This window comes from Chlamydotis macqueenii, chromosome 13 (assembly GCF_036417535.1).
Source record: "Chlamydotis macqueenii isolate bChlMac1 chromosome 13, bChlMac1.mat, whole genome shotgun sequence".
NCBI lineage: Eukaryota > Metazoa > Chordata > Aves > Otidiformes > Otididae > Chlamydotis > Chlamydotis macqueenii.
Genome location: NC_141568.1, coordinates 18,066,274 through 18,094,062, shown reverse-complemented (window position 1 = coordinate 18,094,062; position 27,789 = coordinate 18,066,274). Strand labels below are relative to the sequence as shown.

The 27,789-nt window shown below is 46.0% G+C and overlaps 2 protein-coding genes across 3 annotated transcripts; one reads left to right on the top strand and one right to left on the bottom strand.

Annotated features, from left to right (window-relative positions):
- Positions 1-5,471: 5,471 nt before the first annotated feature.
- LOC147599148 (uncharacterized) lies at positions 5,472-20,190 on the bottom strand. The gene is made up of 6 exons (XM_086758464.1): positions 20,038-20,190; positions 19,554-19,790; positions 18,782-18,837; positions 13,577-13,734; positions 13,225-13,357; positions 5,472-5,774 (listed from the first exon to the last, which is right to left on the bottom strand). The coding sequence occupies exons 1-6, from the start codon at positions 20,188-20,190 to the stop codon at positions 5,759-5,761; spliced, it is 753 nt and encodes a 250-aa protein (XP_086614590.1). The 3' UTR covers positions 5,472-5,758.
- Positions 20,191-21,407: 1,217 nt separating this feature from the next.
- Positions 21,408-25,563, top strand: IRX5 (iroquois homeobox 5). 2 transcript variants are annotated; one of them, XM_086758129.1, is made up of 4 exons: positions 21,408-21,907; positions 23,028-23,433; positions 23,685-24,425; positions 25,158-25,563. In XM_086758129.1, the coding sequence occupies exons 1-4, from the start codon at positions 21,659-21,661 to the stop codon at positions 25,226-25,228; spliced, it is 1,467 nt and encodes a 488-aa protein (XP_086614255.1). In that variant the 5' UTR covers positions 21,408-21,658; the 3' UTR covers positions 25,229-25,563. The 2 variants fall into 2 exon arrangements, with proteins under 2 accessions (XP_086614255.1, XP_086614256.1); XM_086758130.1 differs by lacking the exon at positions 25,158-25,563 and having other exon boundaries at positions 23,685-24,948.
- Positions 25,564-27,789: the final 2,226 nt, after the last annotated feature.

Here is a 27,789-nt window from a genome sequence, read left to right as displayed (position 1 = left end):
GGGCCATGTAAACAAAATACATGTAAAGTGAGGTTAAAAAATGTTCTGATCTTGAAACTTGCGTGTTTGTTAAACTCTGCCTGAAATGCATAATTAAAAAAGGAATATCAAAGATGCTTTAAAGACATGAACTGCTAACAGGAAAGGCAGACTAACTGAACATGCTCAAACGGACATCAAATCGTGCCAATACACTGGGAAAAGAAAGGAAAATAAAAAGAACATATCACTAAAAATTACAATATTGGTAATAATATCTGTTCAGTAGACTTTTTGAGGATCTTTGTTTATAACATGTTTGGATGTAACGTGTGTGGTAGTTGTAAGTCTATTTTTTCACAGCTTGCAAAGCATTACACAGACGAAACATCGCACTCATCATACCAGTTAAAATGAAACCAAGCCTCAGTTTACGTTAAGAAAGATTCCTTACTTGCTATGCCATGACATTCACACTCTAAGAGCTGCAATTCAAACTGAACAGGAATGCATTTCATTTAAAAAAAAAAATCTAAAAAAAAGTTTTTAAATATCAGTAAACTGCAGATATCTTTTGACACCAAGCAAATCAAGATTCTCAGTCAGCATTACATTATTTTTTTCCAAATAAATACTAAATAGAATATAAAATCATCGTCAAATAGAAGTGCTTGGGTCTTAAGCATTTGTGTGTAGGTGTGTGTACATGCAGAGAACCTACACACGCACAAAATAGAAAAACACAAGCCATGTATTGCAATAATAACTCTCTTCTTAAACACAGATTTATATAACAGCGTAAAGCTTGAAGTTATCTTTACTCCATTAAAAGCTCCCCAGTATCTCTAGGTGTCTGAGTTGAATAAATCCTGGAAACATTCTGCTCACATACTGAGTTTTAAAGAATGTGCAGCATGTGTCAACTTCAATAAAAGCAGTACAGTTCTTTAATTACCCTGTTCACCCAGCAGCTGCTTTAACGAAGTATCTTTCTGAACACATAAAAATGTAAAATACCCCCAAAAAATCAGTCATCTATGTGCTCGGACTACTCAGTATCCTAACAGTAATGAAGAACTGAAGAACAAAACCATGAGTCATGCCAAGCCCATAATTCTCAGTGACTGACTGTAAAGCACTTACAGTGGGCATTAAGCTTTTAAAACTCTAACCCTAATCAATCGTAAACAAAGAAATGAAGACCTCGTGGTTATTTTTGAAATCTAGAAGACTAGCACACAACTTTAAATAATTTTTCTGCTGCTTCTGATTCACACAGCATTCTTCCCAGGTAAAATATGTACTTCAGCATGGAAACAGGCAAGTACCTACCAGTTAAAAAATAACACCACCTATTTAAACATAGAAGCCAATTATACCAGCATTTTGGCCTTCGGTGGTAACATATTGCTCGCCACAGAGCAGAAAACATCCCAGTTAGCCAAAACCAAAGGTACGTGAGACTCAGAAGTCTAAGTGCAGCCAGCCTCTGCCCTTCTCCAAATGCTTATGCCCCGAACTCTTTATGGTACAGGAGGGCCAACATCATCTCCCCAGGCTGTAGAGAACTCGGAAACATACAACTTGCACACGTTTATTTCAACCTTGGTGACAGAATAGCAACAACAAAAAAAAAGAAAACGAAAAAGGGAAAAGGCAGATAACTAGATGTGATCAACTTGCGATCATTTTTTTTGTAATGTGCTAGTGAATGGGTGCCAGCTAACTAATCCTAGTAGAGAACAAACCTAATTTATACACAGCAGGATGCTGTCAGATTATTTTAAACCTAATAATTATTTCTAGCAGCAAGGCAACATTACACTTCGTAGAATTATACACTTTGCAGAAGACATTTGCTCTGAAAAAAACCAATGTTCATGTGCTGTTTGATTAATTTGTTAGGGAGAGGATGGATGAACGAAAGAAATGCACTTAAAGCCCATGAAACGTAACACTCTGCAAAACCAAGCAGTCAGGTGAAAGAGGATCTTTGAAAAAGGCATGATGTTAGGAGACAGGAACCTTGCCAAATTAGTTGTTAAGTGATGCTCCCCCCAGTTCTTTTTTTAAAGAGAAGTGTAAGTAACTTGGAGTAACGTTTCAGTGGAAGCTACTGTGCTGTGAAGATATTTGTTACACTGAGATGCCTTCCTCCCTTCCAAGCCCAAAGCACGTCTAAGATGACCCAGTCCCACCCCAGGTATAGCAAAAACCACAGAAGCCTGTGAGGAATTCCGCCACCCCACCCGGCCATTTGCTCAAGCGTACACCTCTATAAAAACATTTCATCTTCATTCAAAAGATATAAAATACACTATTCCCTTTCTAATAATTTCTAATGATTCCTTGCTTTCATTAAAAGTTTGCACCTTAGAGTTTGTCACTAACTGATTCTTATCTCTGCATACTGTCAACACACATTGCCTTGAAAATGTTTTGCTATGTCTGGAGTATGAAAACAGTCGTATAAAATCAAGTGTCACGTTACAGATGTAAAGATTATTTTCAGGAATGCACATTTTATCCAACTAAGTTTGAACCGCAGTTAAAGGAGTCTGAAAGTAACCGTACAGTACCAGCTAAGAAGGTAAACTATGTTTTGTCCAACATATTTGTGGGGAACATACATAGAAATCATGTGTTTATAATAATAAGCACATGATTATGCGTGGGATCCTGATAGATTCATACCGAATGCAGCAATCACCAAAGAGCCAGGAAGTCTAGTTGAAACCAACCTCTTATTTGGTGTATTTATAACAAAAAAAAAAAAAAAGTGCCTGCTCTGAAATTGTATTTTGTTTTCTTTTTAGTGCTACATAAACAGTATGACAGTCTTAACTGTAGTATTTGATCATTTTAAGTGCTTGGACGTAAAATTTTACTCATCGGCATAACACATCCATGACAGTGCTCTACAGAAGACATATGTTATTTTGCAATACTAGTTTAACTATGTATTACCACTTCAGCAGGCAAAAAAGATTATTAGGCAATCACAAGCATTTCATTAAATATTTTAACCTCTACTACAATAGTCCATATTAAGGTAAAAGGATTATACAAATTATGGGCTTCATCAAAGAGCAGTGGAGGCTCATTTCGCCTTAGCTCACAGTCAGGGGAGACATCTGACAGTCCTTTGGAGAAGGTACATCACTTCTGAACCCAGCACAGACGTGGAGAGCTCAGCTGTGGCATGACCTGATCCTGCTGGCACGGGACATAGCTCTCACACCTGGGGCTGCACCTGCCTTCAGCATAGAGCTGCAGAGATTGGATCCGGGGCAAGGTTTCCAAGATTTTGGAAACTATGTGGTTGGCGCTTTGCCTCCTTGAACTACACATGCATCAAGCACTACACTGCAAGCATAAGCTAAAAAGGGTAAGAAAGAGTTTGACTGAGGAGTCTGACATTTTCTCAATGTATAGCTACGTTAACTCAAAACTTGTCAGAAGAGCAATGGGTTTCACACTCTTGTCATATCATATCTACTTCCTTTTTACATAGAATTTAAAAATGTTAGGGACTTCTAAGTTTGTGCACGTTCCCAAATCTCTTTGTAAGAGCTAGCCCTAAGACTTCCGCTGCCTCATCTCTTCATGCCACTATTTTTCAGACTCACAATTCAGGGAAGACAGATGCGGGCTTCAGTCTGAAGGCACTGCAGTATGGTAGTGCTGCTGAGGATAAACCAGCCAGGAGAGGCAGGTCTTTGCCTACAAAGCAGCACCTACCCCTTACACACCAGTTCCTTTCCTTTTCCTTCCTTACACAGGGCACATGAGAGAGGCCAGGGTATCTCTCCTCATTCTTTAGCAGAGGACCAGTTAAAAGATATCAGATGCAGCTCCAGCAGAGCTGAAGGCTCAATCCTTTCTGTAACCAAACTGAGTTCTTTTCATGTAGCAGTGCCCCAAGAGGAGACACAAGCAGTGTTGCAGCTCTCAGGTTTCTGATGGATTAGAAAATCCCTTGTTCTCTGCACACCCAAACCCTGTTTGTGGGACAGCACCTACAATCCACAGCCTTCAAGCAAGAAGGGTCAGTGCTGAAGGAGCTGTTTACTGCATTGTTTTTACCCAGCATGCCTTCCAGTACTAGAGATCACCCCTACCGTTCTAGTTTTGGCACAGGGAACATCCAAGAGCTTGCACACCTCACCAGTGGATGAGGTGGCCTTTGCTGATGGAGGTGTTCTCCCCTCCCCTCTTGTAAAGGCAAAGCAGGACACCATACGTCAAAAACAGTTCTCCTGAGGCACATGTTTGTTGAGGCAGCCTCTTTGATGAGTAAAGCACAACAGTGTGTTCTCTAGATAATGGACACATTCGCAGCATTTGCGCACCTTGACCAGATAAATTTTCCTGAAATAGGTGTCCTCTCACCTACACACACTCGCACCATCTCTCCCCACTCACACTGGCACACACAATGAGTAAGTCAAAGAGCAGAGGTTTATTTTATAATATCCAGTACACTCCTGAAATGTGAGTATTACACACGACAGAACTGCACAGCTTTCTAACATGTCCAGTTCCTACCACATCTCAGAGACATAACTGCACCCGCTGGAAAGATCATACCACCAGCAGCTCCTCAACACACCTCTTGTCAACACACTGCCCGCCCAGATACACCATCTGTGCGGCTGGTCTGCACGTTCTCTGCCCGTTCATCAAAATGACCCAGGGTGCCAGTTAACTAAATTTTGATGACATGATTAACTTTGGCTGAAATAAGTCTGGGTGCACTCAGGGAAACAGTTCAGTTTGCTTCCCTAGCAGGGGCCATAACCTTCGGGAGAGAGCAAGCAAGCAAGCGTCCACGAAGCCTCCTCCTTTAACCAGCACAGCTGCTGACAAAGGCGGCTGTATCTCTTGCCTGCTCTGAAGTTAATCCCAGCAGTTTAAAGCAGACTTGTGAAGAAAAAAACAAAACATGAATCTGAAGTTAGTCTAAAATGCTACTCCAAGGACACATTAGTTCCACTAGAGTCAAAGTATAAGCCAGGCGCAATAGGCCGAGTTCTAGTTGAAGAGATTGCAGAGAAAGTAAGAGCTAATAATTCTTAATTTGGCATAACATGACATTCCCAGCAGCTTCTGTCTCTCCTTCCAGTAATTGTGTCTTGGCAGTGTACATATTTAAAAAATCATTGCACAAAAGACATTTTCTGTTGGGGAAAAAAAAAGCAGAAAAAGAAAAAAAAGCAAAGCACCTTTCTTTGTAGTAGTGTCATTCTGAAAACTGAGGACGCTTTTCACTGAAAGGAAAAATATGCCGATCAAAACACGAAGGGGACAAAACCTCATTCATTCCTTATTTGTTTAAGAATTACTAAAAAGAAACATTTTTGCAGGAGGCTAAGGCAACAGTAATTTAGACAATAATAAATTGAGCATTGTAAGAATAACTATTCTATTGAATAAGAGAACTCTGGCAAGAAACTTTTCACGTGGCACTCAACATTCAAATAAATGAAGTATGCAAGTTAAATTACTTCAAAAATAAAGACTTTCCAGCGGTTTACCATAATGACAACATTGTATAGAGAGATACAATAGCTCTTTGTAGCCTAAAAATTGTCAGTTTTATTTTACAAAGATGACTTCCAAAAGCATCTTGTCATGACAATAGAGTTTGAGGAAAAAACAACCTGTCATTTGATAAACAGATGAAATTAACTGTCATTAAAACCACTTAAGCACTCCTCCTTCCTGTTATCCTTCTCATCTTGGCAGTAACGGATAAGAAGATTTCAGGGAGGCTCAGTCATCGATGGCAGGATCTAGAAAAGAAACAATTTTGCATACAGTTATCATTCGCATTCACAGCTTCTGGTTATTTTATTTCACTAACCTGCACTTAATTGGCTTCCTTCTGCCACTGGCATGAGCACAATGGACCATCCACTTCATACAAACCACCACTCACTGCTGCAATTACACCTTATACCACCAAAATATTGTACTGGTTGCATCCTATCATGTTAATAGTGCACACAAAGGTAACATTAACAAGGTCCTGTTATCCACCAGCTATGAACTGCTAACACTGCCAGTGCACTACCCAGCAGGAATCAGGCATTACTCATCATCATGCAGTTCATTACTTCAGGGACATCGCTGAACTTGAAACTGGTAGGTTTCTCTGCTACTTCCAGAAAATACACCACTCATCCACGGAAACATATCACTGAAATCAGTGAAGGACCAGATGCAATGATTACAACAGAATTTAGCAAAGAGGAAAACTACAACTGCATGTTTGGCTAAGCAAGCAGCTTCTTGAAGAGGAAAGGAGAGCACGCATTGGTCAAATAAAAAGACCTGAGCCTTGCATAATCAGACTAACTCGCACGAAACCGTGGAAGGCTGTGTGCATGGCAACCTCACTTCCAACATAGAAAGTAATTAATTGTATTCCCATACTAAAGCTCTCATGGCACACCTCCACCTTGGCAGATTTTGAGCTGGCTTTAATCTTTTCCATCTTCCACATGCCAGGTCCCTCATACCAACTGGCATGAGGTTTTAATGCCATACAACACCTTGATGCAAAGGGGTTTTGCCCCTTCTTCCACCTTTCACTAGACTACGTCACCGTTTAGTCACCGCACTGACATAACAACTACACTTCCTTCTACTGCACTGCAGCTGTACATCTACTGATGTGACAATGGGAAGCAAGGGTCTTCATCCCTACAGGAACACAGCTGCCTTTTTGGTTAGCAACTTGCATCCCTTTTCATGCCGAGGACAGAGCATATGGTCCTTCGAAGGGACATCAAAATAAATATGACAGGTCAGTGCAATCATCATACCGAATGAATTCAAATGATGCCATATCTAAAATGAAATGTGTGCACATAATAAAGATTCAAATGACAAAAAAAAAAAAAAAAAAAAGAAAGATCCCCTACCCTTTATCCCTCTCTGAATTATTTATGAATTCTGCAACTCCAGCTGTTGCCACCAACCCAAGGACATTACTTCATTTTGGGAATGACACTTCATATTAAAAAGATAAGTTAACAAAAAAAACCAAAGGACACTGTGGACCCTCCTTAAAGGCCACAGCAAAGCATAATAAATCTCTTCTCAGCATTTAAAAAGGAAAATAATCAACAATCAATTCCCTTCATGTTTCTCAACTTGCTTCCATAATTCCAGACACAGATTTCAACACTCATGCATTAAGTCAGCCATGCCTTTTTAACCATTGCAGTTAGGCAAGACTCTCAAAGCATCCTGGATTCTCCTCCTATTTTTTTTAGGGTTATCTCCCTCTAACAATTTACCATAAACCACATGCCTCCATAGCAAAAACTCTGCGATCTATGGCCACTCAAGTTAACAAAAGCTTTTAGAACATAACATGGTCATTCTGAGAAAGCGTGAATATTCTGCATATATGGAACTGATTTGGGTAACACAATTATTTGTTCATAAATTAAACCAAAAAGAAACAACTTCAACATATGTAGTTCGGGGCACAAAGAATTGGTTTCAACTAATCATGCCATGCAGATTAGCAAATTCTACATAGTGCTGTCTGCCCACTTACAGACTGCTTTGATTCAGGTTCCATTGCATATTAGTTCTTAGATTTCACACAAACAAATTCAGGGGGCGGGGGGGGGGGGGGGGGGGGGGGGGGGAAGGCTTAGCCAGGAAGAACAATTTCCGTCACCTACATTTACATGCCCTTCCCCCTCCCACACCCCTTACATCAACTAGAACAAGTTCATAGTTTATCTGTAAAGCAGAGAACACAGAGGCAGAATAAATAGGAAAAAAAAATTAAATGTTTTTTACAAAATCAAACATTAGTTTTGTTTGACACCTTATTCATACTGGAATCTGACAATTAAACAAGTCTAGAGATCTGAACTGTTACACAAGAACTCCCATACCGTTAACACTGCATCACCTTCTCACTACAAGAACATACTGAGACACCGTCTTCATGTCAGGCATGAAATGGGTCAAAATTTGCAAGTCCCCAAGTGCCTAGGGACACACGACCCCTTAATATTAGTCCTTCATGATCTATCAACAGCCTCTTCTCTGCCACAAAGGAGATTACTCTGTTCTTACCTGTGATCTTCATTTCACAGGGTTTTTTTACTTTTACTTTTACCTAACTGAACAGCAATTGGGTTTACGTTCTGCTCTCTGTTATGTGATCCCAAATGCCAGAAGAACTTTTAACTGATTAATGATTTGGAGTTGGTTGTTCTGGGTTTGGTTTTCTTTTTTTTTTCCTCTTCCATAGTCATCTGGAAGCAGACTAGCAATTGTAGCAGTTCTAACACCAAAAAGGAGATGTGCGAATAAATTTAAAGAGATTCCAAGGTACCATTGCCAGAAATCTCCAGTATCACCCACAGAGCTTGCAAGCCATTTGTGAGATTCCTGCAGCTGACAGTGCAGTTTGCCATCAGTGCCAAGCGCATCACTCAGGCCTGAACCAGAATGCCAGGCAGGCGGGTATTTAATAAGCAAACTCATCTTGGGAAAGGCAGCAAAGCAAGAGATGTTACCTGCCTTGCAAATGAAACAAGCCAATGGCTTGCAAGCAGAGCCCACTTTGATTTAGCTGTCAGCAGTACCTCTGGCAGTATCCGCTTTTGTTCATTTCGGTACCAGTGAGCTCATGCACTGTTATCCAGGAAAAGGAGATGTGGTTAAAACAAACATTTACTCGCCCTTCAGCCTGCATCAGAACTGGCACCCAGCCCTGAACAGTCTCCCTCTTCCTCACTACTGTGGGAAAGCTATAGAAAGAGGACCTTCCCTTCCCATCTCCTGCTGTTGGCCAAAGGAACAAAAGGTACAGAAACAAAGAGAACGTGCAGAGAACTTGGGATGTGTAAAATACCACTGAGCAGTTGAATGTTACCGTTTGAACATTTATTTCCAAAAGCCCCAAATTCTTCTGTTGTCACTGCTATATATTTGAGGTTATTACTCCCTCATTATTAATGGTTCTCCAATATTTTGCAAATCCCAGGTGTTACACACAAGCCATCTCAAACTACAATTATTTACAGTTGTAATCCTCTCAAATGCACATCACACTCTACTGAAAATGAGCAAATTAAAACCAGGAACGTATCTCACATTCCAGGGTTGCCATTTAACTCTCAATGCCACAGGTTCTCAAGTGCCTCCTGAAATACTTTCTAGCTGTGCTAAAGGATGACATTTGGAAAAATTACCTGTGTGCTGATGGGGAAACATCCTTCTGAAGATTTTCACAAGCTACTCGGATGCAATTGAAGTCAATCTTCAGAAAATAAAGTAAGTCATCTTCGTGCCCTAACATGCTCACTAAATGCTTCTGGCTATGACATTATTTCATAATTGACACATTACGCACAAACACCCCAAGAAAATATCTTTTTGCCTATGTCTGGATTACACAGCTATTTATACCCAGTGCTTTTGCAGAGCCTTCCCAATGTTGCACAATGCTCTTGAATATAAATGACAAATTGATCCTTTCAGATGATTTTTTTTTTTAGTGTTCGATATTTTTAATGTTAAAAAAATTGTACCTCAACATGGTCTTTAATCTAATCCTTACCCTGAACAATTGAAGTACATCCGTATTAATCTATTAGATGCTTTTCCACATCACACCTATGGCACTGCATAAATTACTGTAATTTAAATGAATTACTGCTTGAAAATTCTCATTTGGTAAGAAACAGGCAGTGTTACAAGGCACCAGAAAGAAAAATGTGCACTGTGGTAACTAAGTTTTATAACACAGTATATCTATGTTCTCATAAACCAGCTATTCTAAATTGTTAAAGGATAAGAATATTAGACCGATCACATAGAACACACATCAATATGTCCAAGAAGTCAATAATATGAAATTAAATCTACAGTTTATTTAGATACATTTCCATGCCCATATATGCAGAATCCATTTTAAAAATGCCATTAGGCTGGCTGAAGAATATTATTGCAAAAGACATTAACACCAATAGTAATTCTATCTCTGCCCTGGATAGCTTGCATTTTTCTCTTTGAACGTCTGATCTGCTGAAATGCACTGAAGAAAAAGAACTTGAGGGGGGAGGAGAAAAAAAAAAAAAAAAAAAAAAGAAAAAATAGAGCTCCCCCCAAGTTATTTTGTTACATTATTCCACATATTACTACTGTTTAAGGATGACTTGTTTAAGACTGCACATTTCAACTACCTAACAGTAAAGAATGAAAAGCTTCTTGCTACAAGCTAAAAAGAAAGTCTTTACCATGCTCCTTGAAGAGCTCATTTTCACATTACTCAGGCTTCATTATGCTGAATCAATATTCGTTTAGTCACTGGGGTTATTGACATATTTTAAAATAAAAGTATACCCTTCAGCTACTGCACTCATTACGGGTAATTTGTCTTGTCAGAGAGCAGGGAATATTATCCCAGTCTTTCAGGGGCTGACAGCCCATGGAAATACCTCCCCTTGGTTACAACTGTAAATAATTTTAAGTTAAAATATTGAAAAATCAATGACTGTTTCCTGCAATCTGTCACAAACAAATCAATCATAATCTGCACAGCCAGAGAGTATGATTTGAAGGAGATGAGAGCAGATGTAATTCTTGGCTGGAATCTCTCATTTCAAAATCACTTCACATAATGGTGTCATCATTTAAACACTTAGCAGTCACTGCAACTGCCACTCATAACATCTAGTTGGACAAAACCACAAGGAAGAGGAGGAGAAATGCCACTGCTGTGATGTAAACAAACACTTTATTTAAATGGTTGCAACATTAGCAAATTTCACAGATACAGCGAGGCTTGTCTCACCACAGAAGTCCAAGATGCTTTTCTTCCTCAACGGAGGGCCATCTATAATTAGCCTCCCAAAACGCAAAGCCATTTAAAACAAAAGTAGGCTTCACAAAAGGTGAGCAATAATATCTGGTACTAATACTATTTCTAAAAATATTTCCATTTCATTCACTCCAAATTGCTCATAACAGAATAACGCATCAAATTCTCAAGAGATTAAGAAAGGAGAATTGTCTGAGGTACCTTTGTCTTTTAAGAGCAATAAGGATTTCAATGCTTCTTTGTCCTCTACATATTACATTTCACATCTAATTTTCATTAAGCACACACTGACTCAACTTTAGTGTAGGTAACCACTGCAGAGTACTGGGGAAAGAAAGTCATAACCTACATATATTAACTGATAATATATTTTCAACTTGCACTCAAAGAGATTAACTGTTGTATATGGAATTACATTTGTATAAAGGATCAATTTATACATAAAGAATTAACTACTGTGCAGTCAAAATGCTATAAACTGATCTTTGTAAATGTGAATCATTTATGTAAAACTAATCTATTTTTATAGAGTAACACTAACGCTTCAACTGAAATTATTTCTTCATTTGTCCCCCCACCTCACCCCAGACTACATTTTCACCCTGACACTACAGTGTTTGAGAGACTTCTGCGCAGATCACTCAAGACAGAAAAGCAGCACACAGAATTAAATTGTTGTGCAACTGCAACCGTGGGCCTAAGCCTGCATTCCTTGCACAAACAAAATTCGCAAATGCTCATGGAGTGTTTCACTCTGGAGTCTATAATTTGAGCTCTTAATCTTTAATGTGCAGAGTCTGTTATCACATATTCATTTTAATCACATTAACCTTACCAACTCATATTTCTGAGTATTTATCTCACAACTGTGAGAGAGACTAAAAAAAAAAAGCAATCAAAAAGATGAAATTATTTTCTCTTTTCTTGCAAAAAAAAAAAAATCCCCTAATACTGTTTTTTAAAATGAAAGAATAAGGCATATTGACATCTAAGTAAACCTCTCCAAGGTTTGCCTTCCTTTAAAGTAGGCTTTAAGTCTCTTTATCTTTTACATGGAAAACACACATCTCTCACTCTTTATTGATACACATCAAAACCGCTATTGTTTGTAGCAGCTGGACAGATTCTCTTTCTTAGCAAAATAAACTATTAAAAAAAAAAAAGAAACTAAACTCTTAGCTGAGAAGAAACAGTTACTGCCTTAGAGGCTAACTAAGTGCAGGAAAACTGCAAATACCAGCCGTGAAGTGAATCAGCTTATCCTGGGGAAAGGCCACTCTACTGTGAAAGGAAGCAGGAGGAGGCAGGGAGTGAGTAATCGCTAAAAACAAGAATAGCTCCTAGAATGAGTAGCACTACCTCAACTTTTTCCCTGGATGAGATCTATAATGAAGCTATCTGATAGAGAGACTGCCTCAGGCTCATCAGCCCTTCTAAATCTCCTCGGTGGCCAACGGACACTGACAGAGGGAAGACCCTACTTGCTACATGAAGCCATTCTGGTAGGGAGGAGCAGCGTGCCATACTGAACATGACGGCATCTTTCCCCAGTGCCATTCCCCTGGGCCAGGTTGTTATTTCTCGTGACAATCACTCAATCACCTAATTAGGTGGGTCAAGAATCACAGAAGATAGAACAGATCCATTCTTCCTTTATGCCAGTTCTCCTATTTGTAAAAATGACTCTTCCCCTCCATTGTAAAGCACTTAATAAATGTTAATAATAATTAAGTCAGTCACATTTCCCAGACAATACTGTCAGATCTTTTCTTGCAATATTTGAGAACTATTGGGCTCAGGAGGGAGCTCCAACAAGTTCCAGACAAAAAAGAGTCGCAAATCCCATCCTTGGATGCAAGAGGTCACACAAGGCTGCGCCACAGCAGACATTTCACAACCGCTCCCTGACAAGGGAAGCTCTAAGAAGAAAAAGCAGCACATGCTGCAGCACTACAAATGTTTATGGAGAGTTCATGGGTCAGCACTACAGATGCTGTTTTCTGCAGGACAAAGCATTAAGGTGCTGTAACAGCTAAGAGGACTGTGAAGTCTTTCTGGTTAAGAAGTTTGAGCTAGCTTTGATTTATTGAATGAAAAAGGTATTTTTCTTCATTCCATCTTTCTTAAGAAACAAAAGAACTACAGGTTACGGAAAGAGCTCAAAAAATAAGACACTGGCTTAAAAACAAAACAAAAAAAATAAATTAGTTGTATTTCCTCTAGTACTCACCTTCTCGATTTACTGCTCTCATTCATAATGTTCATTTAAACCACCAGCATATCTTGATTTATTTAATGCAGCTCCACACGATCACTGAACAACAAAGCAGTGCAATATTACATCACGCAACCTTACTGATATGACACTATTTTCAATACTCTACCTAATAAAGTTTATAAAGTCTTCATGTTTGGGTGTTACAGAAAGAAGAAGAATCCTGCTTTGAAATAGCTCCTGCCTTCCAACTCTGTTCTTCCCTCCTTCAGCATTCCTTAGACCCGTCTCACTGAGCTCATCTGAAGAGGACAAAAAAGAAAGGAAAAAAGAGCATACTAATTACAATGCTTGTCATCTGCACGACACTACTTTCTTAACGAAACAGGACTAAAGCTGATGTATCTGGAAACATTAATTCTGCATTTTGTTAGAGACAGAACCCAGTACCACAAAGGGAAGTGCCACTACTGTAATGCCTTACTTAACAAATCGTAACATACACAAAAGAAATTACTTACCATTAACTCTGAACAGGAGACTTAATATGGTTAAAAGGAGCTGCAAGCCCAGGTGTGTATGAGGTCTCTTCCTGTACTGAGGCAGGTACAGGATCGGATGAACTCCTGGATTCGTCTTTCCCATCATGGACCTCACTGCTTCTGCTCTTGGGCACATTCTATAGAGGCAAAATATGGACACATGGAGAAAGGGGAAATGGAACAGGAAGACAGTATTTGTCACTAATTTAGACAGCAGGTTTCTCCTACAAACAAGGATTACAGACTGAGTAATGAAGGGTTTCTTCACCCATTGATCTAGTATGTTTGTTAAATCCCAAAGACATTATGCTAGTGTCCCACATCCCTATCAATGGTTTTCAGTTCTGCGTTTTTTAAGAGGCACACCATAAATAGGTGCCTATGGAAATCAAAGATCTATGGAATATGGAAATTTAATGGCATTTAGCTAATGAATCAGTAATACCATGAATAACTTGCTTTTGCTCAAAAGCACAGCAGTCTAATAAACTATAGGAATAGAGACATCAATTTAAATCTGAATGTTTCTGAGAAAAGCAGAGAGTTCCAGTTAGGTAAACAAAGGCACAGAGGTTATGTAAACAAACCTAGGTCACAGGATGTGCCAGAAACTGAATGAGCAAACAAGCCCTGGTTTCCAGACTAGCCCCTTCCCTACTACCAAGCCTTCTCACCACCTTCTCAGCCAGTACAGAAGTCTCTCAGCCGTTCCGCAGCCTCCTATCAGACGACTACCTGGGTGACCTCTGTTTAAGTTCTACTTACGAACACACTAGCACAGTTTATATCACAGACAGTATCAGCTGAACTTTAACCGAAGCGAGAAATTAAATACTGAAATAAACTTAAGAAAAAGCAAAAACCACCTTAAAAATAACTTTTGAAATCTAGGGTCTACAGAGCTGTCCTCTTCCCAAGAGAGGAACCCAAAGTCTACAGAAGCTGCGAGAGGGTAACATTCTCCCTGAACAGCTGGGAAGTCAGCACAAACAAAGTAATTTTTGCACCATCAATATCATAAAGAAGTTGTAGGCACCTTTTTATAATGACAGAGTATTCTTAATAAAAGCTTCAAGTAGGTTTTATAGCTGCATATTATCCAATGAAACCAGTAATAAACAGCACTGTAGCGTTATTTAGTGCAACTCCAATACGCCAAGAGTCTCAAGCTCAGTTTTATTTATCACACAGGCTAAAATGTTAGTTTCTAGCTTTACAGTAGCAGCCAAGCCTGTAGCTATTTTATCCCAGCACACTGCCATCTGGATATTGATACTTTGCTACGGGATATGAAAGAAGCATAGTTACCTAATACAGCTTAATTGAAAACAGAGAATCTACATACTATACCATGCATTATTCTATACAAAATTAAATCTGAAGGGCATGAAAAGTTCTGTAGATGCCAGCAGAGAATATTTCAGAGGTAAACGCTGGGCTCTTGATCTGTGATAGTAATGCTGAGAAATACTGTGAAAAAGATGTGCTTATGAAGAGAAAAAGCTAGTTGTGCTCTGTTGAGGGTGAGGGGAAGCAGTCAGGAAGATGCATATCCTTTGGGAAGAGTAGGAAAGTGATCAGTCACAAGTTTGTTAGTACAGTAAAGACTCTGTTACAATGATTCACATTCACCCTGAAAGGTCCGACTGGCCTTCTTTTTTCCCCTCAAAAAATAATTTATATATATAAAAGACCAGACGATTCTGGCTCTACAAATATATTCATTTTAATCTGCAGAAAACAGCTTGAAGAATCATTAACCACATTAAGCAACAGAAACTAAAAAGCTCTAACATTAATAAAAATAAGAAATTATGAACTGTTAAAAAGAATTCTTTGGGTGTGAGGCTAGAAAGCTGAGAGGCTACCTGGCTTTACATTTCTCCTCAGAGAGGTAATGCCGAGCTCTTGAAAATACCAGTCGTAAGGATTGCAAAGATAACGTAAGTAAAGCAGATAAAGTAGAAACCCTTTTGAACACAAAACTGTTGTTACAAGTCACCCACCTCTAACACTCACACTGGAGGCCAGATTCCAGCTATGTGAGCTCCCACCACGCTGCAGCACCTGCGGTCAAAAGGGAATTTGCCACTGTACGGAAAGCTACAGGCACGTGCACGTCCCCTTTTTAGGAGGACTAGAGCCATCCTTCCCGCTGAGGTGCTTCTCCTTCACAAACAGGAGCCAGCTAACAGTAGATGTGGCTTGCTTTAAATGAAAAACTTGTTTAGACATGAGAGAGAGCAGCTTTTTCTTTTTTTCACTAAAGCCAACCATTAGGAGAGTCTATTTTCTTCATCTGCTTCTGGAACTGTAAGCAAAACAAGCCTGAAAGACATTCTTAACTTAGTCCACATTATGCCAACAAATTCAAGCAAATCGTGCTATTTAAATTAATTATAGGAAAGGTCAAGGAAACTGAAATACAGTTTCAGGTTCTCCCATGATATTGTCAAGGTCTTTGGAGTTATGTGTTCAATACAATAACTACGTCCTTAAAAGGCTTGCCAGCTGCACTTCTGCATATGGTTTTATTCCACACGCTGAACAGGTTTGCTGATGCAATATTAGAAATGATAATCAGGTTTCTTTTAGCAGTCAAAACGTGATTTTACATAGAAAGATTTGCTGAGGGGAAAAAAAAAAAAAAAGTTCTACCTAAGCTACTTAAAGCCCAGTTGCTAGACACAGAAAAGAAGTTACTTTAGGTGTTCACGAGTTTACACCTCTGTCTCAGACTGCAAACACAGAGTGCTAACAAGTAGAGTCTCAGGCAAAGTAAGTGCAGGCAGAAGAAATAGCAGTCAAGGGTATCTTGCAGAGCCCTTCCTGAGATCATCCACCCAGGCTAAGAGTCACCAAACACCGGCACTTCCACAGTAAGTACTGACCCTGTGACTCCCCGCACTGCATCTAAGGGATGCCAGCAGTGACACGCACACGAGTAAGGATCTGCAGGAAAGCGTCCCTAAGTTTTACTGCCCATGCTTCAGCCAATATTTTAGATGCATTGTTTTAGCTTTTGCTCAGCTAATAATGTATTGATTTGACATAGAAAGACACAAGCCCCTCCCTCCTCTTTGAACGCTAATTAGTTTTACTTCCACTGTAGTGCAAAGGTGAGAAAAGGAATTTTTTTTTCCTCTTAATGCTTAATTAAAAAGATAAATATTCACACATATTTATTTTGTTCTTTTATTAGTATGAGTTGCTAACACTTTTAAATACACTGTATAAAACATCTCTTAGCAGATGTTTCCAGCAGCAATTTCCACTACCATCTGAGTCTTAGTATTTTGTTTACACTGACAGCTTTAAACAGAACAGAGTAACTAGGAGGGGAATTATTTTATTGGTAGTAGTATTGTTTGTTTTTTCAAAAGAGGATTCCCTTTAACATCACATTCAGACCTCTTGGTAATATATTCACAAATTGAAGTGGAGAAACAAATTATTTAGTGTCTAAGGTCATAAAGAAATATCAAAAAGGTTTTGAGAAAACAGTCTCATCTACCTCTGTAAAAAAAAAAAAAAAAAAAAATTGAAATGATCTCCTAATGCATCTCCCTTCATAATTCATGCCAAAAGATGACATTTTCTCAGGATCTTAATTAAGATAATGATGAACACCTGTGTCGGCATTCTTTGGCAAGACAGCACTATCCATCATAATCTTTTAAGTACTCTCAAAAAAACCCAACAAAATCATATGACGGAACCAATCTGTTGCCTCTCCTTGCACTAAGTTCTATATCTCAGACACACACAAGAACGATTAGATCTTTAAAGACTGCAATAAAAGCAGGATCGTTAGATTTTAAAGTTTGAAGAGAAAGTAGCTATTAAAGTAATTAAATTAAGGTGTATAATATCCAAGACACCCAAGTTTAACTTCATCCACTACGAGCCACCTGCAACCGAACGACTTGCAGTTAGAGCCTACCGGTGGCTGCACTTTTACGATACAGTATGCTGTTATTTTCACTATCACTTTGCCTCTTTTTCCCCTCCCAGAAAGAAAATATTCACAGCTGATCCCTATTATATGTCCATGCACTAATTTATTAAGCTATTTTACACTGTACCACAAGTGTTTACACACCCTAAATGAAATTATGCAAATGAAACCAGCATAGAAAAACAAATATGCAAGATCAAATATTGCTACATTTTGGGTCACCACATTTTGTGCAGTCATCTCAAATCCAAGTCATGTCAAAAACCCTACTGGCATCTGACTACTGAACTAAAGAAAGACAATTTTAAACAGCTTTGCAGGACCAGCCCATCAGACTGAACGCTATAAAATTGTGGCTTTAATTATTTATTTATACAAGCTAAATTGAAATTCACAAGCCTTAATTTAAATAAAGTGAAGAGAGCACAGCCAGCCTGTAAATCCTATCCACCGTTAAGTGAGAATTGAATGGTGTATGTTTCTTCTATTGCATTAATGGTTTAGCTTCCAAGAAATTATGACCAAAAAAAAAAAGTACAGAATTTTAATATCATTTCACTGGCAGCTGCAAAGTAAACAAACATTTGATACCAAGAAGTTATGCATACCTTCAAACGTACGTACCTTCAGTAAAAATGAAGAGAAGAAGCAAATGCATCCTCAAACCCTGCATTTTTTAATAGAATTGAAAGAATTACAGAAATAAGAGTCTTGAAACAAACTTCTCATTTCCCTTTAATCAAAGAGCTGTAAAGTCCTGCAAAGCAGATTAGTCTTAGGCTTTCACGTTTTAATATGCTTCCACCAGAGGAAAAAGTTGCTGTGACTACTCATTCGGTAGAGCCATCAATGTGCAAATAAAGCAGAAAATAGAGACATCCTTAAGAAATGAGCCTCAAATTTGATACAAAGTGAAGGTGACAACCACAGCAATAGAACTATAAACTAAGTGTTTCAATATCTTGAAGAATTATCTACAGTTCTTTTAAAAGCGCAAAGAATATAATAGTGGCATAATGCAGTGAGAATGTCGGTTTGATAGACACTTACAGTCCTGATGGCATAAGAGTCCTATCGCTACCATTTATTAATCAGCTCTGGTATTATGTTGCAATGCATGAAAGTATGCATGAACTCACCACAGTTTCCAAAATGTACGCCTACGGAAGCAAGATTAGTAGAACATCAGAAATAAAGAGCATAATTTTACATGACATTAACCTTACCTCCTCCTCAAAGGAGTCAGATGCCATGGGAAGACGGTTAAAACTTCTGTGTCTCCCTACAAAGGAACGGACAAGGAAAAGCAGTTACTCATGCTACTCACATATAAAATTAATGTTAAATATATAAAACTTTACCAGATGATATGTCACTCCTCGAACAAGGGGTATCATCAGAGAACTGTGACAGAAGCGCTTTTGAGTGGAAAAAGAAATGTGGTGTTTTAGAGCGATAGCTAAAATTAACCCAGGGACAAATACCAGTGACACTGTGCCGCTGAAAACTGATGAAAGTGCACACCTGTGTGGATTGAGCATGTAAGAGAGCCTGCGAACCGGTGTCAGACCCTTCCCGGCTACCCGTAGCAGAACCCACGCGGATTTTTAAAGAGAGGAAACACCGTATAAATGCACATTTCAAACAAACAAACAAGCAAACAAAAACAAAACAAAACCAAAAACCGGAAAAAAGAAGGAGAGGAAAACCCGAGACAAAGCGCCGCCCGACAGCAGCACCGGGGCGGGGGTGCCGGCACCCGCCTCGCCGCTCCTGCGACCGCCGCCTCACCGCAGGGCCCGGTGCAGGGGACACCGGCCCCAGGACGCGGCCGACAGCGGCTCCGGCGCCGCCGCCTCCCCGTGAGTGCCCGCCTGCCGCCCGCGCGCAGAGCGCCGCCGGGGCCCGCCCGGCAGGGGGCGCCCCAGCGCGGCGGGGCAGCGCCGCCACTGGCCGTCCGGCCGCGCGGCGGGAGACGCTGCCGCCCCACTTCCTCACCTCGGCGGCCGGCCCGGCCCGGCCCGGCCCGGCCCGACCCGGCCCGACCCGCAGCCGCCACAGGCTGGGCTGGGCTGGGCTGGGCTGAGCCGAGCCGAGCCGAGCCCGGCTGGGCCGGGAGGCGGCCGCCTCGTCCCGCAGCGCCTCCGCGCGCCGTCCTGCCAGCGCCGCTTCCGGACTCCCCCCCCAACCACCCCGCGTGCCGCCACCGCCCCTCCACACCCCCTCCTCCTCCCGCTGAGGGACAGTTCCCCAGGCCAATGGAAGAAGGGGAGGACCCACGGCCTGCGGGAGGATAGCAAACCATGGGCCGGGAGGGGCGGGGGCGGGACTGGGGGGGCCCGGCCTGCTGGGTAGTGTAGTGCGGGCCGCGCCCGCCCCGCCGCCCCCGGCCCTGCCGTGATCCCCCTCGGAGACAGCGGAGCGAGCGCTCTCTGCCCGCGCCGCCCCTTCCTGCCGAGGCGCCACCGGCCCCCAGCCCTACCTGCCGCCCCCGGGAAGGCTCAGCCTGCGCCCCACCGTTTGGCCCGGGGGGATCTGTGACCGCTGCCGCCGGGCCCGAGCGGGGAGGCGCCGGTGTCTCCTCCACGGCGACCCCGGGGAGCTCCTGCCCCGTCCCGCTCGTTTTAAAACACATCCCGCCGCCTTGCGACGCCGCGTCCAGCCCGCCGCGGCCAGTGGCGAAAGGAATTAGGGCCGGGAGATGTATAAGTTACAAGATTGAAAAAAAAAACATAAAAAGAAGATAAATCTAATTAAATCGCCCCCCGCCCGGGAAAGGCGGAGGGCAGGGCCGGCGGCCACGGCAGCAGCGCCTCGCCTCAGCCGCGAGGGGAAAAAAAAAAAAAAAACAACAAAAAAAAAAACAACAAGAAGGGAATAAATCGGGATATGTTCCTGTTGGGAAATGTATCTGGTGGAATCAAAGGAGATTACATCTCCCGATCGGCGGGGATTTATCCCGCTTCATATGGTTTTAATCTGCTTTCGCCTCGACCCTTCATGAGCCGGGGCGGGGGGGATACCCAGGGTGTCCCTCAGACCCGCGGGCAAACCCTCGCTCTGAACGGTTCCTGCAGTCCCATCTCCGTCCCCGCAGCGAAGCCGAACCCCGCTCCCGGCCGGGCCCCGCGCCCCCCCTACCCGCAGCTCCGCTCCCCGCAGCCATCGCAACAGGTCCGGTCCCGGCGCGGCCCCCGCCCCGACGGCGCGACTGGCCGCGCATCCGAGCGCTGCGAGACCGGCCTGGGCTGCGGCGCGGTGCTTCCCCGCCGAAAATCACCATTTTTTTTGTTGTTGTTGTTTAGAAAAGAAAAACTAGCACCACCGCACACCGCCCGTATATTCCACCTCCAGTGATTCAGCGGCGGGAGGGGCAGGGGGCAGAGAACAAGAGGAGGGATGGCTGCGTAGAGAGGGAGCCGGGCGGCTAATAAATCTTATTAAATATCTACTTTTTTTTTTCTTCATATACTGATTGGCTTGCATTCCGGCGCAGCGCGGCTCCGAACGGTATTTAGCACATGCGGAAAGTTGGTGCCGATCTTAAATGTCTCGGAGGTGACTCCAATCCAGGAGCCGGCGCACTTGAGCCTGTGAGCACCGGGGAGGGCCGGGGGGAAGCGCCGAGCCCTCCCGCTGGTTGGGCCCGGCCGCGGCAGCCCAGCGGGGTCCTGCCAGTCCTTCCACTGACAACACCCCGCGAAGGAGGAGCCTCGCCGGGCCGCGCAGAAGGCGTCAGGAGCTGCAATTTCCAACTTAGCATCTTGGCAGGACCCTTCGGAAAGCGAGAGCGAGGAGGAAGGGGAGGAAAAAAAAAAAAGCCCCCCCCCCCCCCCCCCCAGTGCAAGGGGGAGAGAGAGAGAGCGAGGGAGGGAAAAAAAAAGAGAGAGGGGGAAGCGAGGGGGGGAGAAAAAGGAGGAAGCGGTGCCAGGCTGCAGGCGAGCGCGGAGCAGCAGCCCCGGCGCAGAGCAAGGTGCCGCCGCTGCCCAGCTGGCGAGGGCGGAGAGGCGCCCGCGAAGCCCCGGCCGCAGCAGCCCCAGCCCGGCAGCGCGGCGGCTCCCTCCCGGCGCCTTGGGCTCCCGGGTATATGTGTGCGCCTGGCCATGTCGTATCCTCAGGGTTACTTGTACCAGCCGTCAGCGTCCTTGGCTCTCTACTCCTGCCCGGCGTACAGCACCAGCGTGATCTCCGGACCCAGGACGGATGAACTTGGGAGATCTTCTTCGGGCTCCGCTTTTTCCCCTTATGCCGGATCTACCGCCTTTACCGCCCCTTCCCCGGGTTACAACTCCCACCTCCAGTACAGCACCGACCCGGCCGCCGCCGCCGCCGCCGCCTTCACTTCCTACGTGGTAAGAGCAGCCCCGGGCAGCCGGCACCGCGCAGGGCACGGCGGCATCTCGCGGGCGATTGCCCGCCTTCCCTTGGGCCAGCTTTTTGTTACGATTTTTTTTTTTTTTGAGATACCGGGGACAAAAGGGAGCGCGGCTCCCCCGCCTCGCCGCCTAACTTTCCTCCATCGCCGCCGTGCGCTGCCGCACACGGGCAGGGCCGGGCGAGACGGGGCTGGGGCAGGCGGGGACCGATTGCATTCCCTCAAAAAAAAAAAATTATAAAACAGCAATCGTAATTCCGCAATAATTAGCTTGTTGTGATTGAAAAGAGAATGAACCCAGCAGCGGCCGGCGATGGGAGAAATCCGGGCGATAAACCCAGGCAACTTTCCCCTGCACGGCGATAATTGGGCTGCTTAAATATTGCAGAGCTCTAATCCCACGGCCGCGAGCCGCTCCGCGGGCGCTGCGCGGGGAAGGGGAAGGAAGGCAGGGCACTGCGCTGCCGTGCGCGCCTGCGGGGCCGAGCCGGGGCATCCCCGCTGCTGAGCCGCGGCCGCCGCCACTGCCCCGCAGTTCCCCCCAAAAACCCGGGGAGTTTTGCTCGGCTTCTCCCCTCTGTTTATGGTCTAGGCAAAGTTTCACAGTTTCTTCTTTCCTTTTTCTCGTTTCTTTTCTCTTCTGTTCCTTTCTTCTTCTCTTTCTCTATTTTCCGCTGTTCTTCTCTTTTCTCTGCTTCCCTGTATTTTTTCTGGCTCCCGCCCCTGGCCTGGCAGAGGAGCGGCCCGGCCCGGCAGGTTGCCCGCCGCGATCGCAGCCCGGGGGGGAAGGGAAGGAAGGGTCCCCTCTACCGTCGGCCACCCCCGCGCCGCGCTGCCTGCTCGCTTTTCCGCGCCCGCATTCGGGGGAGAAGCGCTGGATTGCCGCGGGCGACCGGTGGCCTCCTGGGGCCGGAGACTCCCGGCCCCGGCGAGCCCCCAGGCCCTTCCGCCCGTTCTCCCGGGAAGGAGCCGGGGAAGAGGCGGCGGGGCGCGGGCAGGGGCCGCGGGCAGGCCCTGGCGCTGCCCTTGCGGTGTCATTGCCGGGCCCGCGGCCGCCTGACCTCGCCCCGCCGGGCCGCTCTCCCCTCTCTCCCCAGGGCTCGCCCTACGACCACACGCCGGGTATGGCCGGCTCCCTGGGGTACCACCCGTACGCGGCGCCGCTCGGCTCCTACCCCTACGGGGACCCTGCGTACCGCAAGAACGCGACGCGGGACGCCACGGCCACCCTCAAGGCCTGGCTCAACGAGCACCGGAAAAACCCCTACCCCACGAAGGGCGAGAAGATCATGCTGGCCATCATCACCAAAATGACCCTCACCCAGGTCTCCACCTGGTTCGCCAACGCGCGGCGGCGGCTCAAGAAGGAGAATAAAATGACCTGGACCCCGCGGAACCGCAGCGAGGACGAAGAGGAAGAGGAGAACATCGACCTGGAGAAAAACGACGAGGATGAGCCCCAGAAACTGGAAGAGAAGGGGGACCCTGGGACGCCGGACACAGGTAGGGCAGGGGGCTCGGCCAGGCCACTGCGGCCGCGCCCTCGGGGCTGCCCCCGGCCCGGTGCGGCCGCGGCAGTGCGGCCTGTACCCCCGAGCGAGCAGCTGGGGCGGGGGGAGCCGGGGGCAGCGCTGCGGGCCTGGCGGCGGCGGCAGCGCCGGTGCGGGAGAGCGGCGAAGTGGGTGGGCGGGTTTGGGGGCGCAGGGCGAGCCCGAGAGCTGCCCCCCCACCCCTTTCCTTTCCCCCCTCCCCAGGAACGGCGGATCCCAAGGCAGCGCCGGGCTGCGAGCGCCTCCAGGAGTCCCCCGGCCCCCGGGAGGCCGAGGGCGGCCTCAGCGACTCGGATTGCAAAGAGCCGGCGGAGGAGCGGCTCGACGGGCCGCCCGCCCCCCACAAGGCGCCCGGCTCTTCCCCGCCGGGGCCCTGCCCGGCGAGCCGCGGGCTGCCGCCGGCGGGCGGCGAGGAGCCCCCGCCGTACCGCCCGCCCTCCGCCGCCGCCGGGCCGCCACATGCCGCCGACCTGCACCCGCTGCTGCCCGCCGCCGCCTCCGTCATCCACTCGCCGCAGCAGGCGGCCCTCGCCAAGCCCAAGCTCTGGTCGCTGGCAGAGATCGCCACCTCGGTGGACAAGGCGAAGGAGGCCGGCGGCGAGGCGGCGCCCCCCGGCCCCGCCGTGCTGGGCGGCGGCGGCCCGTCCCGCTCGCCGCCGCGGCCGCGCTCGCCGCCGGCGCAGTGCCCCTTCCCCAACGGGGCGGTCCTGCCGCGGCCTCTCTACTACACGGCGCCCTTCTACCCCGGTTACACGAACTACGGTTCCTTCGGGGCCCTCCACGGGCACCCCGCCGGCGGCCCCGCCGCCGCCCCCGGCGCCCACTTCAATGGATTAAACCAGACTGTCCTCAGCAGAGCCGAGAGCCTGGCCAAAGACGCTAAAATGATCAGGAGCCAGTCCCAAGTAGACCTTTGCAAAGACTCACCTTACGAACTGAAGAAAGGTATGTCCAACATTTAATATCGGCTTCTTCTCCTTACCCCCTCCCGGGACTGTGGTTTTGTTCTTTTATTATTAATTTTTTCTTTTTAATTTATTGAGAGAAATAATAAATTGCTTTGGCAGTTATTTTTCCACTACCAAAAGAAAAAAAAAAAAAAAACAAAACGAACAGAAAAAGACCAGCTCCCCCCTCCCTCCCAGCACTCCGTTCAGAAGTTTATAGAGTCTATTGGAAATGGCTGGGTGGAAACCGCCCAGAAACGTCTTAACCAAGTGAAAAGCAAACGAGTGACACACTCTCTGTCTCACACACACAAAGAAAGATTTGTATGAAATCTTATTCTGTATATTTAATGTAGCTTTTTGTATTTAAATTGATAATACAGTATCTTTGAAGTAAATTATGAAATCAAGACACCTGTACAGGCATTAATGTTGTTTTCGTAATATAAATATATACATTTCTGTGTCTTTTTCCGAATTGTTTCATAGTTTTAAAATATATATATACAAGTTTAATTTAATTTTTTATGCCTATTGTTTTTTTTTCCTTGGGTGTGAGCTAAACTATAATGCAAAAAAAAAAAAAAAAGAAATAGGTTATACTTATTAGGTAACAAAAACCTGCAGCCGCCTTTGTAAAATGCAAATATTTAATTAAAAGAGATTTTTAAGAGAATCAAAACCACTCTTTTTTTTTTTTTTTTTTTTTTTTTTTTTTTGCAACGGGCAGATACGTGCGGCAAAACCCCACGTTTTAAAAGAGACGCGAGGCTCCGTTTAGGACCTTACAGTGGTACCTGAAGACTTTTTCAGAGCGACTCAGAATTTCTAAAAGGCCGGGCTCCGGCGGCGAGAGCCGCTCGCGGGGCCGGGGAGAGGCGAGCGGCGGCACCGGGACGGGCGCGGGCGGGAGGCTGTTTCCGGAGGTACAGGCTAAAATCAGGCCGCGCACAAAAGCATTTGTCAGAAACACCGAATCGAAGCGCAGCCCCATCTTTTAACCTAATTATTTCCAATCAGTGTCGTGTTTTATGCAAAGCAATCAGCTGGTGAACTTTGCTAATGAGTTCGATTTTCTGCCAGATTTAGCCCGCGTCGCTGCCGCAGAGGTGCTGCGGGCGGTGTTCGGGGCTGGGGACCGCACTCGGTGCGGCGGGGGACACCCCGGCCCCTTCCCCCCACCCCCCCGGCGTTTTGCACCGCTGCCCTCGGCCCACGGGACAGCGCGGTCTGGGCGGCCTCCGCGGGCGCGCAGGGCCGGCGCGGGCGCGGTGCTTCCCCGCGCTGGCAGGTAGGTGTCACACTCGGCCCGAGTTTGGCTCTCGCCGTCCGCTCGGCCGTGCGGGAGCCCCGCGGGGCCGCCGCGCTCCGCGCAGCGCCCGCGGCGAGTCGTGGCGGCCGCCGAGGCTGGGGCCGGGCCACCGGGGCGTCCCCCGTGTCCGAGGACAGAGAGCGCCCGGAGCCCTCCCAGCGCGTTCCCGTCGCTCCGCAGCCCGAGCCGGGGTCCCCCAGCCTGTCAGGTGCAGCACCCGGCGCGGAACCCGGCACCGAGAGTCAGCCCCCGTGGGTGCGGTGACCCGAGCGGCCCGGGTCCCCTCCCAGCAAATCCGGGTGGGGAATCGTTCCGGCACCCAGCTCCGGGGAGGGGTTTTTCCCTGTTCAAATCGAATTTTGTGGGTGCCCGTTTTATGTGAGCGCATCGCTGCTGTGAAGGGGATGGGAATATCGCTGGGACCGCTGGCGCTGGTGCCGAGACACCCCTCTGATTTGTTTGGGTTTTTTTTTCTCTACGAGCCAGATAATTATTTTGTAATATCTGCAACTTTATCAGAGCCATTTATTAGCTGTAACAGGTTTATTCATGCATATTTACATTTTACGGAATTTTAAATAGTAGTTTGTATTTTATGTTTTAAAGCAGTCCATATCCACTTGGTTATACGATCATTGTAGATAACCTGGTTTAAAATGAAAATTGTTTCAAGCTGAATGTGTAAAGAATCAAATACTCCTGGGATAATAGTATGTTATTTTGTCACTTTATAAATTATAAATGAATTTTTTAAAAAAACGCTCGAATTCCTCGGTTGGATCTTTTATTTCCAGTCGGGGAGACCTGCAGGAAGGCTTATTTTTGGCGCAGCCGTGAGCTTTCACGGACTCACCTGCCTCGTTTAGAACGGGAGGAAGTTCGGGTGGTGAGGGACCAGGGCAGGGCTGGCCCGAGGAGGAGGCGCCCGGCGTGCGGGGCTGACGGCGAGCGGGCGCGGGTCGCCTCGGGCACAGGCCCCCCCCGGCGGGCATCGCCTGCGGCGGAGCCCGGGCCAAACTCCCCAGCGCCCTTTGCCACGGGGAGCCGGCAAAGCCCCCCCGGACCGCGCTCCGGGGACAACAGGTCCTGCACTGGAACCACCGTCTCGAAACAAATAGGTTTTAATTATTCATCTAGCTATGGATTTTTTTTTAATTGTGGCTCTACCTTTCCCCAGCTGATCTTCCTATCTCTGAAAAAGCTATTTTGCAAAGCAGCTTAGGAGCTTCGCTCGTTCAAAAGCCCTCTTCCTTATAATCGGGGCTATTTTGAGTAGGTCTATCGGCGATCTCAATATGGTTTTCGTTTGATGTATAAATTCCTAAGGGAATTAACCGTTTCCTTTAGGTTGCAGCCTGTCACCTATTTTAAACCATAACTATTATTGTGGCCCCATCGATTTCATACAACAAATTTATTCTTCACTTTTTTTTCCCTGCCACGGGAGATGTACCGTGCAGCCTGTCTTTAACATAAGCACGATTTTCCCAGTCTCTTTTTTATCACAGAGCAGGGGGAGGGGGCAGCGTCCGCCTTTTTTTTTTTTTTTTTTGCCTCTGGCATGTTAATTTGTTGTTTAATTTTTTTTTTGTGAGGATTTCTTAAAATATAAATAACGTCTGCTGCCCATTAAAGCTGCCGTAGGTTACTGGGCAGCAGCCTCCGGAGAGGCCGGGAGCGACGCTTCACGCCCGGAGCGGACCCCCGCCGGGGCGCCAGGCAGGGCCGCCGCTTCCGCGGAGATTCGGGGGCAGAGGGGGCTTCCTTGTCGCTGCGGAGCGGTTTGGAGGCTGGCGGCGGGGCCCCGCGGGCTGGGCTCCCACCAGCGCGCCTGTGAGCAGGTGCTTGCCCCACGGGCGCAGGTGGGAACGGCCCAGCCCCCGCGGGGGGCCTCTCCGCGCCCGTGGGAAACAGCTCGCCCCTTTCCGCCACCCCCCATCCTCACCCCAGACGCAGGGCAGCCCCCGTCGCGACCCCTCCCGCCGCCCGCCCCGACGGCGTGGGTTGAGCGGCGCAGGTGACAGTCCAACATCCCCCCAAAAATCCCCCA